The sequence below is a fragment of the Lepisma saccharinum genome, chromosome 29, assembly GCF_977018435.1.
Source record: "Lepisma saccharinum chromosome 29, izLepSacc3.1, whole genome shotgun sequence".
NCBI lineage: Eukaryota > Metazoa > Arthropoda > Insecta > Zygentoma > Lepismatidae > Lepisma > Lepisma saccharinum.
This window is the reverse complement of record NC_139257.1, coordinates 38,430,941-38,444,564: the sequence shown is the minus strand read 5'-3', so window position 1 is coordinate 38,444,564 and position 13,624 is coordinate 38,430,941. Positions and strand designations below refer to the sequence as shown.

The 13,624-nt window shown below is 40.1% G+C and overlaps 1 protein-coding gene across 3 annotated transcripts in view; it reads right to left on the bottom strand.

The window, feature by feature from the left end:
- Positions 1–13,624, bottom strand: part of LOC145981140 (putative sodium-dependent multivitamin transporter) — a 77,059-nt gene that overhangs the window by 25,604 nt on the left and 37,831 nt on the right. For all 3 annotated transcript variants that reach the window (XM_083114261.1, XM_083114260.1, XM_083114262.1), the window contains exons 5-7: positions 9,469–9,584; positions 3,924–4,043; positions 1,051–1,201 (exon numbers count right to left, since the gene is read on the bottom strand). In XM_083114261.1, the coding sequence (XP_082970387.1) occupies positions 1,051–1,201; positions 3,924–4,043; positions 9,469–9,584 (387 nt within the window). The remainder of the gene's footprint in view (positions 1–1,050; positions 1,202–3,923; positions 4,044–9,468; positions 9,585–13,624) is intronic.

Genomic DNA, 13,624 nt, shown 5'->3' with positions numbered 1-13,624 from the left:
TTGTCTGTCTACGGCAATTAGCGTCCAATCTACAGTTGTTTGAAGGTAACTATGCATTGTGTTGAAATTCGAGACTTGAGTCAGTGGCATGCAGACATGTCGTTTTGGGGGTACAAGTCTTGTTCTATTGATCATATGATAATAGTGCAATTATTTTCTTGTTCGTAACACTCCAGCGATAATTTCCATGTGTATTGTTACAATGTCTTGTACTTTTTTTCGGGGGGGGGGATTCGCTATTTTCTTCTTCAAAAATTTTGGAATTTTCAGTTTCCTCCCACCCTCCCTCCATATATACGCCGAATGTGCATAAATTTTATATAGTCCGAATCTATGGTTCATTCTGAGTAAAACAATATATCATTTGTCTGTCTACGGCAATTAGCATCCGATCTACAGTCATTTTTATAAAACTCTGCATTTTGCTGAAAATCGGCTTGGCTAGCAAGGGGGTTACATGCGAAAGAGGCTCGGGTGGCTAAAGGTTAATCAAACTAAAAATAAATGTCTGATGAAGGGTGCGTGTGTTCTCCTGAAACGTCACAACGAAAAACTGTGTTTTTATGCTTATAATAACCGTAGACTACAAGAGAAATAAAACTCACATTTGCTCTACACATAAAAAAAAGTAAAGTGCTCCCCTGAAGGCGTATAGGAGATGTGAAGTTAGGGCGTTGGCTGATGTGATCAGTATCACACACCTGCGTGCCTTTACCCACCAAGAGTTTCCTCCAGGTACTGTATACGAAGCTGGGTTGCTGACCGGAGCTGCTTGAACAGGTGGAATAAATCCCGGTTCTCCCCTGATGGGTAGTCAGATGCCCTAATGACCGAGTTACCGCGGATTTATTTGCTTTACCCATGTGGAAATGAATTGTACAATTGTGTTCAACCTATGTCAGATAATACCATTCTGAAATTCTTCATTGTTTTCTACTATCCCTGTATATGCTTTCCGGCCACAATATAAACTCAAGATTTCACAGTACGACCTCAGCTTAATGAACAATTATCAAAATTCTCAGCAAAAAAATCAAACATTTAACTCACCTGATCTGCTGAAGATATCCTTTTCAACTCCAACGGATCACAGTTATAATAACGAGAAAATATAGCAAGGCCTGATAACGATGTACTAATGCTAAGGCATGTAAGGATTGGCCAGTTTAGCCACAATGCCTTCTGGGCAGCTCTAAGATTCCTGTTAACGAAACAGAACTGTCAGAAAAATGCACCTAGATATGAAGCAACAACTTTATTATGCATAACTATATCATAAATGCCTCTCTTGCTTTAAATAATAATAATTAGGGTTGAGCCGATACCGATGAAAGTATTGGTTGGTATTCATCTACAGATACCAGCCAATACTTTCCCGGCATTTTGGTCTTTCATGGGGTCCACCAAAATGCCACGTGACACTTTCGCAGTGTCAAATTATCCTGGAAATTATGCAAAATTCAAATTTATTTTTATTTTGCACCAATTTTGCACGAAAAACTGTATTTTGTGATTACATAACATCTATTTTAATATCCTGGTGTAATTCTTCAATATTCTACAGCAAATTTCTTGGTAAATTGATGCATATATTGAACAAATTTTAATTATTGCAATTTTCAAGAATCAGTATCGGTGGTAATCGGTACGAGTATCGTCATCGGTATCGGTTCAGCCCTAATAATAATGAAACAGCTAGTGAAAATTCAAAACTCTGTTCCGTGAAAGTCTCTTCACACGGTGTCACTGTGTAATATTTTTGTTCAGCGTTTTATACTTAGTTCTAGATTCTATAATAGGCTACGGTGTTTTCACTGCTCAGTTTGAGGCAATGTGCATGGCATTTTTCAAATGATCACACATGCCTATTGTTGAAATTAGACAAAAGGGAAAGAAAGTGATACCAAAAAACAAAAATACAACTACAGACACACACACACACATAGAGGGAGGGGGATAATGTTATTTTCCCAGATAACTTCTGTAGTTTAAACCACTAAATATTCAGCTGTGTCAAATTATTCGAACACTTTCAAAATTATGGAACACTTTTGTCATTTATGAAAAATTCAAGCTTACGTATTACTACCTAATTTTACATATTCCTAAAAAAATAATTTAGGTAATTTTTGTAAGTTATTTTGCGAGATTTTTTAGGTCAACTTCTGAGCCGAACAAACTGTCACGTTGTCCAACAAATTAATGGAAAAAGTGGAACAGACAAAAGCAATTGCATAGCGTACAAAAGAAAGATGGTATTGAGTATGAAATCTCAACAATAAAAGGCTGACTAGACATACAATATTGATGTGAACTAATTCTCATTGCAGAAGTCATTACCAAAATAAACTAAGAGAGACATCACAATGAAAAACGAGCAACATGACACATGTCACTTACGTATGAACCAATCAACAGCAACGTTCCACACTGTAGCAGCATGACAAGCTGCACAAGCCTGCAATCGATTAGTGAAACCTTGAAGCGACACACGGCACGTGTTACTTGTCACTTCTGTGTGAAATCACCCTAACAGATGATGTAAAATAGAAGCATGATCGAACGACACATCAGCAAGGTGTTAACAACCAAACATTAAATTAACTTCAATGTTAAGTTTCCTACAATGTTTATGGTACGCTATATTGTTTTGGCCCAGTGTTCCCAAAGTGTGCACCGTGGCACCCTGGTGCACTGTGGCTGCCTTACAGGGGCACCGCAAAATGTTCCATTATTTTCACTGAAATGATATGATTGTTCCAAATATTTGCTTATTTAGTATTTTTTACATGTAAAATGTTTCTGAATTTGAAATACGAGGACAGACAATTAAGTAATGAGAATGATTTTATATTGTCCCACATGTGCATTCTATCTCATAAGTAATGCATTCCTGATGAAGTGTGGTCCATAATCCACAACCTGGCAACACCTCATGAACTTGCGATAGGCATGCTGGGAATTATGCCGCCATGTCGTGGAGGTGCAAGGGTGTCGTCACGTAATAGCTATGGAGCAGCGAGTGAACATCAAGTTTCATGAAGGACATTCCGAAAACTGCTTGCTGGAATAAACATTTCTTGAATTCTATTGTTGTGGAGGACAAAACAGAGCATTTTACTACGGTCCTTGTACGAACTAACAAATCGCTGAATGGAAGTCACTAAATTTACCAAGAGGCAAGAAAATGCAGCTCGAAAAGCAAGGGTGAAGACAATGTTGTGTTTTTGTAATGATAGCAAAGACATTATTCATCATGAAATTGTTCCAGAGGGTGAAAGTGTAATTGGTTGTTACTATCGTAGTGCTCGGATTGATTATGGAAGAGAACTGACCGTATCAGACCTCAGTATCCTGAACCAGGCAGCTGGTTCCTGCTCCACGATAATGCACGGTCCCACAGAGCAGTGGTTGTCTATACATTCCTAGTGCAAAAACAAGTGAATGTGTTGAATCATCGTATTTACTCCTCAGATTTATCCCCCTGTGATTATTTCCCGTTCCCGAAAGTGAAGCTGCTGCTGAAATTACGTACTTTTGATGAGCACAGGACCAGTCAACACGTGACGTCAAATCTTCAAGTCATTCCACATGAAGACTTGCAGATGTCGTATCGATCGTTGGCCAACCGTGCCAATTGCTGTAGTGATGCAGGAGGGATGTACTTTTAGTAATAAACAAGCAATGTTCAATTATTTTGTTTCCTTTTCACAATATAAAATCATTCTCATTACTTTATTGTCTGACCTCGTATGTGTATATATTTTAACTAAAGCAAGCAATCTAAACACACTGAGCATTGCTAGTGTTAGATAGGTGCACATTCTGACTAGGAGCTCCATGAAACGAAAACGTTTGGGAACCTCTGTCTTGCTCAATGTGCGTTACTGACTAAACATACATACATCACAAGTAATACTTACTTCACTGTTAACAATCTCTGGACCTGTGCTTGATTCACAGCATAAATGGGAAGATATGCAAACATTCCACCAATAACCATTGTCCAAACAGTATGTCTTACAGTTGGATCAGGACTGAAACTGATAAGAAAATGTTGATTAAAAAGAAACTGTCAAAGAATAGGCATTTTTAATAAATTTTGAATAATAAGGGTCGATTACAGAAAATATAGAGCACAACTACACACTTTACCATCATTAATAACTGACCTAAACTGGTTACTAAATAAAAATACCTGTAAGCTGTACAGGGCTTCCCAATTGTGAGGCATATATTTTTGGTAAATAAAAAAGCAACATTTCAGTACAAAAACAGAGTCTATTTCGGGTTCAAAAGCGGTAAATATAATAAAATTTCGGTGTTATAGCGGTGAATAATGACATCAAAAGTGCTATATAAAATGACATTTTGGTTTTAAAATTGAGAATATAATTCTAAATTTGATTTAAAAACTGCACTTATTACACAAAATAAACTTATCCCTTCTAATAGCACATTTATTTAGTTACCAGAGTATTAAGTTTATTCCTGTGTAAAGGGGTCCATTTTTGCTTCTCAAATATTTGCAGCAGAATTAAGCCATTTTCCGTGAATTGCATAACTCACAGGATACTTCTGACTTCAGAAAGTGTTGTGTCGGTATATAAACGGTAAATTTCGTGTTTAGGAGCATATTTCGCATTTTACAGTTCATTTCGCATTATTTCGTGACAAAACAGGGTAGAAAAATGCACCTCACACCTTTCAGAAACATGAAAAATGAATATTACAACATGTTATTTCATATTTCGTTTTTTTGTCAAAAACGAAATTTGCATGCCTCTATGAATTGGTAATGCTGTTGCCTTGTAACCAAGAGATACCAGGTTTGATAGCCGGTGGAGGCACATAGCGGTTCAGCTCCCACTCTAAACTGCATGACCAGTCTAGATTAGCCTATTTGTGCATAAAGTGGACTCAAACAAAAAATCAAAATTGTAACATGCAAATAAAAAAAAATAATTGATCTACCAGCCAGCCACAACATAAAAAAAAAAACATTCAATTAGAACACTTTTATTTAAAACTTTTCCTCATACACCCAGTGGTGTGGTATGAGCTAAAAACCTAAAAAAAATCACCTTTATTTGATCCACTATCCAGGAAAAAAAGGAACAATTTCTCTGGTCTATATTAGACATGAAACTTTTAGTTTCACCAATACAAAATTTATAGAAAGCCTAAAATAGAATATGACAAAACAGTTTGCTGTGAATCTGAATAATACGACTACATTCTATAGCTTTGTCACAGTTGTGTAAGGAGATAGATTTGAAAATAGTTTTGAGGTGGATAGGAAAAATACACTAAAAATTCATTTCAAAATATTTTGATTTTATACCTGTAAATCACAAAATACATTAATTAAGACGAATGAATAAATCAGGTTGGGTCTGAAGGTAAGTTGAAAATATAACCTTGAGTACTTTGTTAGAACACAATTGTTAAGATACAAACAATAAAGAAAGTATAAGTCGTGAATTCAATTCTACTCATTTCAAGAAAACACCCGTCAGGTTGTATATTGGATAAACTATTTGTAAATCGAATTGGAAGCATATTGTCATTATACTGTTCAAAAATAAACAAATGCGTACTGTTTTTTTACAATACTTTATTTACTTTATATTTTACAGGTTCTAATAGTTGACACTGCCATGTACCATGGTCTAAGGCGTAAGTTGGGCTCCAGCTACGGGATGCATGCAGGTTCAAGTCTCTAGTCTCCCGGGGGAAAGTCTCAAGTCTGCCGGGGGAAAGTCTCAAGTCTCCCGGGGGGAAGTTTCTAGTCTCCCGGGGGGAAGTCTCAACTCTCCCGGGGGAAAGTCTCTAGTCTCCCGGGGGAAAGTCTCTAGTCTCCCGGGGGAAAGTCTCAAGTCTCCCGGGGGAAAGTCTCAAGTCTCCCGGGGGAAAGTCTCTAGTCTCCCGGGGGAAAGTCTCTAGTCTCCCGGGGGAAAGTCTCTAGTCTCCCGGGGGAAAGTCTCTAGTCTCCCGGGGGAGTCTCAACTTTCCCGGGGGAAAGTCTCAACTCTCCCAGGGGAAAGTCTCTAGTCTCCCAGGGGAAAGTCTCTAGTCTCCCAGAAAAAAGTCTCCAAGTCTCCCAGCGGAAAGTCTCAAGTCTCCCAGGGGAAAGTCTCAAGTCTCCCAGGGGAAAGTCTCTAGTCTCCCGGGGAAAGACTCTAGTCTCCCGGGGGAAAGTCTCAAGTCTCCCGGGGGAAAGTCTCAAGTCTCCCGGGGGAAAGTCTCTAGTCTCCCGGGGGAAAGTCTCTAGTCTCCCGGGGGAAAGTCTCTAGTCTCCCGGGGGAAAGTCTCTAGTCTCCCGGGGGAAAGTCTCAAGTCTGCCGGGGAAAGTCTCAAGTCTCCCGGGGGGAAGTTTCTAGTCTCCCGGGGGGAAGTCTCAACTCTCCCGGGGGAAAGTCTCTAGTCTCCCGGGGGAAAGTCTCTAGTCTCCCGGGGGAAAGTCTCAAGTCTCCCAGGGGAAAGTCTCTAGTCTCCCGGGGGGAAGTATCAAGTCTCCCAGGGGGAAGTCTCAAGTCTCCCAGGGGGAAGTATCAAGTCTCCAGGGGAAGTCTCTAGTCTCCGAGGGAAGTCTCTAAGTCTCCGAGGGAAGTCTCTAAGTCTCCCAGGGGAAAGTCTCGTCATCTCCCAGGGGAAAGCCTCTAGTCTCCCAGGGGAAAGCCTCTAGTCTCCCAGGGGAAAGCCTCAAGTCTCCCAGGGGGAAGTATCAAGTCTCCCAGGGGGAAGTCTCAAGTCTACCAGGGGGAAGTCTCAAGTCTCCCAGGGGGAAGTCTCAAGTCTCCCAGGGGGAAGTCTCAAGTCTCCCAGGGGGAAGTCTCAAGTCTCCCAGGGGAAAATCTCTAGTCTCCCAGGGGAAAGTCTCTAGTCTCCCAGGGGAAAGTCTCTAGTCTCCCGGGGGAAAGTCTCAAGTCTCCCGGGGGAAAGTCTCAAGTCTCCCGGGGGAAAGTCTCTAGTCTCCCGGGGGAAAGTCTCTAGTCTCCCGGGGGAAAGTCTCTAGTCTCCCGGGGGAAAGTCTCTAGTCTCCCGGGGGAAAGTCTCTAGTCTCCCGGGGGAAATTCTCTAGTCTCCCGGGGGAAAGTCTCAAGTCTCCCGGGGAAAGTCTCTAGTCTACCAGGGGAAAGTCTCAGGTCTCCCAGGGGAAAGTCTCAAGTCTCCCAGGGGAAAGTCTCAAGTCTCCCAGGGAAAGTCCCAAGTCTCCCAGGGAAAGTCTCAAGTCTCCCAGGGGAAGCATAACAACTTTTCTTGAGATTTCGGCCCATGTATGGGACTAGTGATCACCCACCATTGTGAGAAAATTGGGGAGCTATGAATGAGTAGAAAACCTACAACGAATGGGGGATCATAGTGTTGATCACACGTTACCCTGTAACTGGTTGAATGAGGCCAGCTAACAGTAGGTAGGCAGGTATTGGCCCTCACAGGTTATTACGCCACAGGTTATTAGTTCACACTGACATTGGTCTGAATTTTTTTGTACAATTCCCAAAGCAATGTCGACAGTACATATGAAACTCGAGAAGACAATGATGATTGTCAAGGGAAAGGAACCAGAAAATGGATAAGACAAAAGAGTCAGCCTGTTCACGAAACAAGGCACATACACTGACTGAATTTGTTATATTTTACTTCGTTTTCGTGCCACTTGTGGCTAATCCCAAAGATGAAGGTGAAAGATGGTGAGCACAACCACACCTGGAGAGCACACAACCAAAGTCCCACAGAGAATTACACTGGCTGCTAGTATAGATGAGAAACCCTTGTTAGTCTGCATGGAAGAGTGACATTTCAGTACTTATTGTATTAACAGAGGTTAATAAACTAATCATGTTTTTTTAAGAAACATTTGCAAATTTTATATCGGGTCAACAGAATATTGGTTGTCAGTAATGGGAAATATCCCCACACTATGGCCATGCAGTCTCAGGCTTCAGGCTACGGGACGCTTGCTGGTTTGTCTCCTGAAGAAAGAGCAACAACTTTTCTCCTGTGATTTTGGCCAGAGTATGGAACTGGTGGCCACCATCATTGTAAGGAAATTGGGGAACTACGTACGAGAAGCATAACCTGGTCATGGAAAACCTACAATAACGACTGAGTGTTCGTCGTGCTAACCACACGTTGGATGATCTCCCACCTCTGCTGAGGCATGTGGGAGTGAGGTCCTGGTCCTCGCGGGCTGTTGCACCATGAGTTATTAATATTAAGCAACAGTAAGTCCTATTATTTTCCTGTAGTTTACGGTTATTACAAGCATAAGAAAACAGTTTTTCGTTTTGATGTTTCAGGAGAACACACGCTCCCTTCATCAGACATTTATTTTCATTTTGACTAAAGATACAGTTATAACAATGGTTAGCAATTTTTCAAACAAAAAGAATCCCTTATATAATGGATGTTGTCAATGTCACATTGTTGTAATATAGCAACTTAACTGTAAAAAGAAGCAGTCTGTTTTATTTTTATTTCAGATAAAAAAAAATATTTGATCACATTATTTTTTTACTTAAAATTATGAATCCCAAATACCATCAGGTAATTCAAAGTCATCATTGTTTTCACAAAGTCTCTTGATGTTTTCTGTTACATTAAATTTTAAAGATGGTGGCTTACTCCATTTGTGAACAAGAAAACTCCATACTGGATCTATGTTACCATTTTCATTATTTAATTTATTCCAGTGTTCTTCTACAATGAACGAAAATTCCCAGACATTAAACTATGTTTCCCGTCAATCTTTTTAAAACCATTGTCTTTCTAATCAAATGCTTCTCTTCGATGATGTGAGCTGACAAACCTGTTCTTGGGTTTAGATTTATAATGTCCAAATCGTGTTCATGCCATCTTATTGCCATTTTCCTTACATAATCCTTTGAACATGAACAACTTATATTATATATACACCTGTGGTTTCCATATCTGGTACAGAGTTTCTCATTTTGAATTCATTAAATGTAATCAATAATGTGATCAACATTTTTTTTATCTGAAATAAAAAAAGAACAGACTGCTTCTTTTTACAGTTAAGTTGCTATATCACAACAATGTTACATTGACAACATCCATTATATAAGGGATCCTTTTGTCTAAACAATTGCTAACCATTGTTAAAACTGTATCTTTAGTCAAAATGAAAATAAATGTCTGATGAAGGGAGTGTGTGTTCTCCTGAAACATCAACGAAAAACTGTTTTCTTATGCTTGTAATAACCGTAAACTACAGGAAAATAATTCTACAATGCAAGCAATGCGTACATACAAGGAAAACTAGTAAATCCTATGTTGGTACTTTACCAGTAACAGCAAAAATTTCATATGGATCTATCCATGCATTATTAGTTTTAGCTTGTGTTTTATTTACAAGCTGCAAAGAAATCTGTTTGCTAAAAAAACAGAAGAAGTGGCCTCCAAGAGTGTACAAAGCAAATAAATCACAAACCTGCAACTTACTTAAAGAACTCTATTCTTTCTCGTTCCTCAGCCCTCTGCCACACAACGTCAAGCCCACCGGCATCAATTGCTCCCATGATGACAACACTGAATATGGCTGCAAACATTAACAATGACTGTGAAAAGAAAGTTTTACAGGTTGAGACATCAACCTACAGTTTAAATCACAATTTGAACAATTTATATGAACAGGACACTATAATAATAAAAATCGCAGTGGTTGAAAGTACTCTATGTGATCAGAATTATCCGGACACCCATCTGAAAATAAAGTACAAGTTTGGGCAACCCTCCATCGGGAACACTGGCAGTCAATACAGTGTTGGCCCACCCTTAGCCTTGATGACAGCATTCACTCTTCACAGACATACTTTCAATCAGGTGCCGGAAGGTTTCCTGAGGAATGGCAGCCCATTCCTCGCATCGCAGAGCGCCAAAATGAGAAGAGGTATTGATGTGGATCGGTGTGGTCTAGCACGAAGTCGGCATTCCAAAACATCCCAGAGATGTTCTATGGGTTTCAAATCAGGACTCTGCGCAGGCCAGTCCATTAGTGGGACATTGTTGTCGTGAAACCACTCCCCCACAAGCCCTGCAGTATGGACGGGTGCTCGGTCATGTTGAAAGACATAATGGTCATCCCCGAATTGGTCTTCAACGGTAGGTAGCATGAAAGCTGTTAAAATGTCAACGTAAGCTTGTGCCGTGACATTGCTATGTAAAGCAACAAGGGGGCCAAGCCCCCTCTAGGAGAAACATGACCACACTGTAACCCCGCCACCTCCGAATTTCACTGTCGGCACTATACAGGCTGGTAGATGTCGTTCATCAGGCATTCCCCACACCCACACCCTACCATCGGATCGCCACATTGTGTACTGTGATTCATCACTCCACACAACGGTTTTCCACTGTTCTATGGTTCAGTTTCGACGCTACTTGCACCACACGAGGCGGCGTTTGGCATTTGTCTGTGTGATGTTTGACTTATGGGCAGCGGCTATGGAAACCAAGTTGCCACACCTTGCACCAAACAGTAATGGTGCTTGGAGTAGATGCTGATGCAGTTCGAAATTCCTGTGTGATGGTGGCGATGGATGATTGACGATAATGCTGTACGAGCCTCTTCAACACTCGATGGTCTCTGGAGGTCAACATGGGAGGTTGGCCTTCACACTTTTGGGTTGTACACGTCCCTTCACTATAACATTGGAAACAGTGGACAGAGGGATGTTTAGGAGGGTGGAAATCTCACACACAGACTACCTATACAAGTGGCACCCAACCAACTGACCACGTTGAAAGTCTGTGAGTTCCTCAGACCATCCCATGCTGCTGTCTCACACTGTCTGCAGACTACGGAGTTCGCTGACTATGTGTTCCACGCTGTAGATGGCAGTACTTTGTCGCCTTCTATCATAAACAAACGTTTCGCGGTGTGTCCGGATACTTTTGATCACATAGAGTACATTCTCAAACCAACAAATACAATTAAAAGAAGAGACAACTTTCACACACACAAAAAAATTCTCTGTTACAAGATCTTTTGTCCCCTATAAAACACCGAAGTAGAAAAATTCTAGTATGCAGTACTATTATATTAAGGCTAATTGAAAAATCATTGTATAGTTCACTGGTTCACTGTATAAAAAAATAATTAGAATGTATTATCTAATATGCAACTTACTAAAATTCGCAGTTATATAATAAGACTATCCCACTACAGAGCCAAATTAGCTGTCACAAGCCTTTTTTTTTTATTTGAAAAGTGTGATTTCAGTTCGTTTTTATATTCTTTTATATATTTTTCATACTTTTATAGTTTATATCCAAGTAAATACTGCTCCATGATGTTTCACTATAAAATAAACATTTATAAATAATATACATATACAGGGGAAGGACAAAAATATGGAAACACCTGCGAAGAAAAGCCGGAATGCTGTAGCTAATAAGGTGCAGGACAGCCTTAAGCTTTCAAACGGCCTGCAGTCTCAGAGGAATGGACAAATACAGGTCCTGGATGGTGGATAATGGGATCTTGCACCATTCTTCATGCAAAACATGGTCACAAGCCTTCTCAGTGTCCGTCTGTCTCTGTCACGCAGTGTACATTTTCATCCATGCAGGTGTTTATTTGATGATGTCTTTCCAGATGCACCATTATGTCATCATGATCTAGTATAGTCCCTCTCGATACGCCAAATAACATGGCTACTTTGGTAACAGAGGCCACTGCAAGGCGGGCACCAACAATTTGCCCTCTTTGAAACACTGTCAGCTCCGACATGATTCAGTATCAACTGCACTGTACGCTATCTACAGTGCAACTGTCGACTCCCACCAGGCCGACAGGGTCCTATCTCATGGCGCAAAACAAAAGAATGTCGCACCACATCCGATTTCAAGTGGAAAAATTGCATCAATATCACCTGTTCCGATGTCATGGTGTTTCCATATTTTTGTCCATCCCCTGTATATAATAATAATAAATTTTGCCGTTTCTTACAAAGTTACACTTAAGCAATTTACAAATTCGACGTACGTAAAATTCAAGTTACGTAAAGGTTTACGGAACACATTACTTATGTAACTCGGATGGGGGGGGGGGGGGTTACTGCACCAGAAAATCTACATGCACTTATTCCCAGACAAAAGATGACCGGGTCTTGTTTAGTCTTGTACGAGGGCCATCCGGAAAGTAGTACCCATTCGTGCCATGTGGAGCACTACTGACACGAGTTCAGATGACTGTCTCCTCAGTGTGTGTGAAGTTTCCTATCGCTGTCATTGTAGTTATTGTTTCTGTGAGTGTTTACAATGTACAAAAAAATTGAAAATGTGAAAAAAAAAATTGTGAAGTTAGGGCCGTGATTAGATTTCTCAACGCCAGGAATGTGCAACCATGTGATATTCACAGTCAATTAAAAGAGGTTTTTGGAGACAATGTTATTGATGACGAACTGCTTAGTGCAGTTGATGAATTCATCAAGAACGATCGGTGTGTCACAGCTTCCTGATGTTTCAACAATAATTCTGCATGAAATTGATTCAGATTTTCATCTCTTCACAAAACTAAAGAACTTTTGGGGAGGAAAGTTTTACACTGATGAGGAACTGAAAGAAGGGGTGACTACTTTTCTCAATGGACTGGCAGCAGAGGAATATGAAGCTGGTTTACAAAAACTCGTCATGACAATTGCTTAAATGTACATGGTGACTGTGTAGAGAAGTAGTTTAAAGTTTGTTGTTAACATTACAAAGTTTTTCAAAAAATATTTGTTACTTTTCTTAAAATTTAAAAACGGGTACTACATTCCAGATGGCCCTCGTACTACAGATCATGTGTAGATGTTAGGTGCTGAATAGTACTGTTGTGTGGTAGAAGACGTTAAAGTGAAGTGTGTGTATACATCACTTCTTTTGTGGCAGAATACCCCTGCTGCACACTTCTCCTGATGCCAAGCGGTTTCAATTTCTTGTCCTCTTCCTTTTCCTCTAGAAGAAGAAGACAAGATAAGCTACCTAGATATATTGATGAAAAGGAAGAGAGGACAAGAAATTGAAACCGCTTGGCATCAGAAGAAGTGTGCAGCAGGGGTACTCTGCCACAAAAGAAGTGATGTAAGTGACGTGACAAAAATAAATTTTATAAAGAATATGGAGGACAGAATCAAGAAAATATGCACGAAAGAATGTGAAAAAGACGGCAAAATAAATAGCCTATGGATACAGTTGTAAAAGAATGGCTATGAGAAGGAGGATAGACTGGACATAAACAGAAGAAGGAAGGAAAGTGGCAGGGGAGAATTGGAAGACAAAGAAAAAGAGAGAAGGTTTGGAATAAGGAGTATGGGGAAGACCACAGAAAAGATATGCAAAGTGCTTAGGAAAGCAGGCATTAAAACTTACAGGAAGGGAGGGAGAAGCATCTTAAGAATAGCGAAGAATGCAAACAAGAAAAAGGAAAACAGAGAAGAGGAAGGGATTATGTACGAAGTGAAATGTAAAGAATGTCAGTGTGTGTACATAGGAGAAACGAAAAAGAGGCTGAAAGACAGGTTGAAACAACATAGGGATGATGAACGACTTAAGAGAGAGAGAAATGCGATATTTAAACACACGAGAGAAACAGGACATGACATAGAGTGGGATG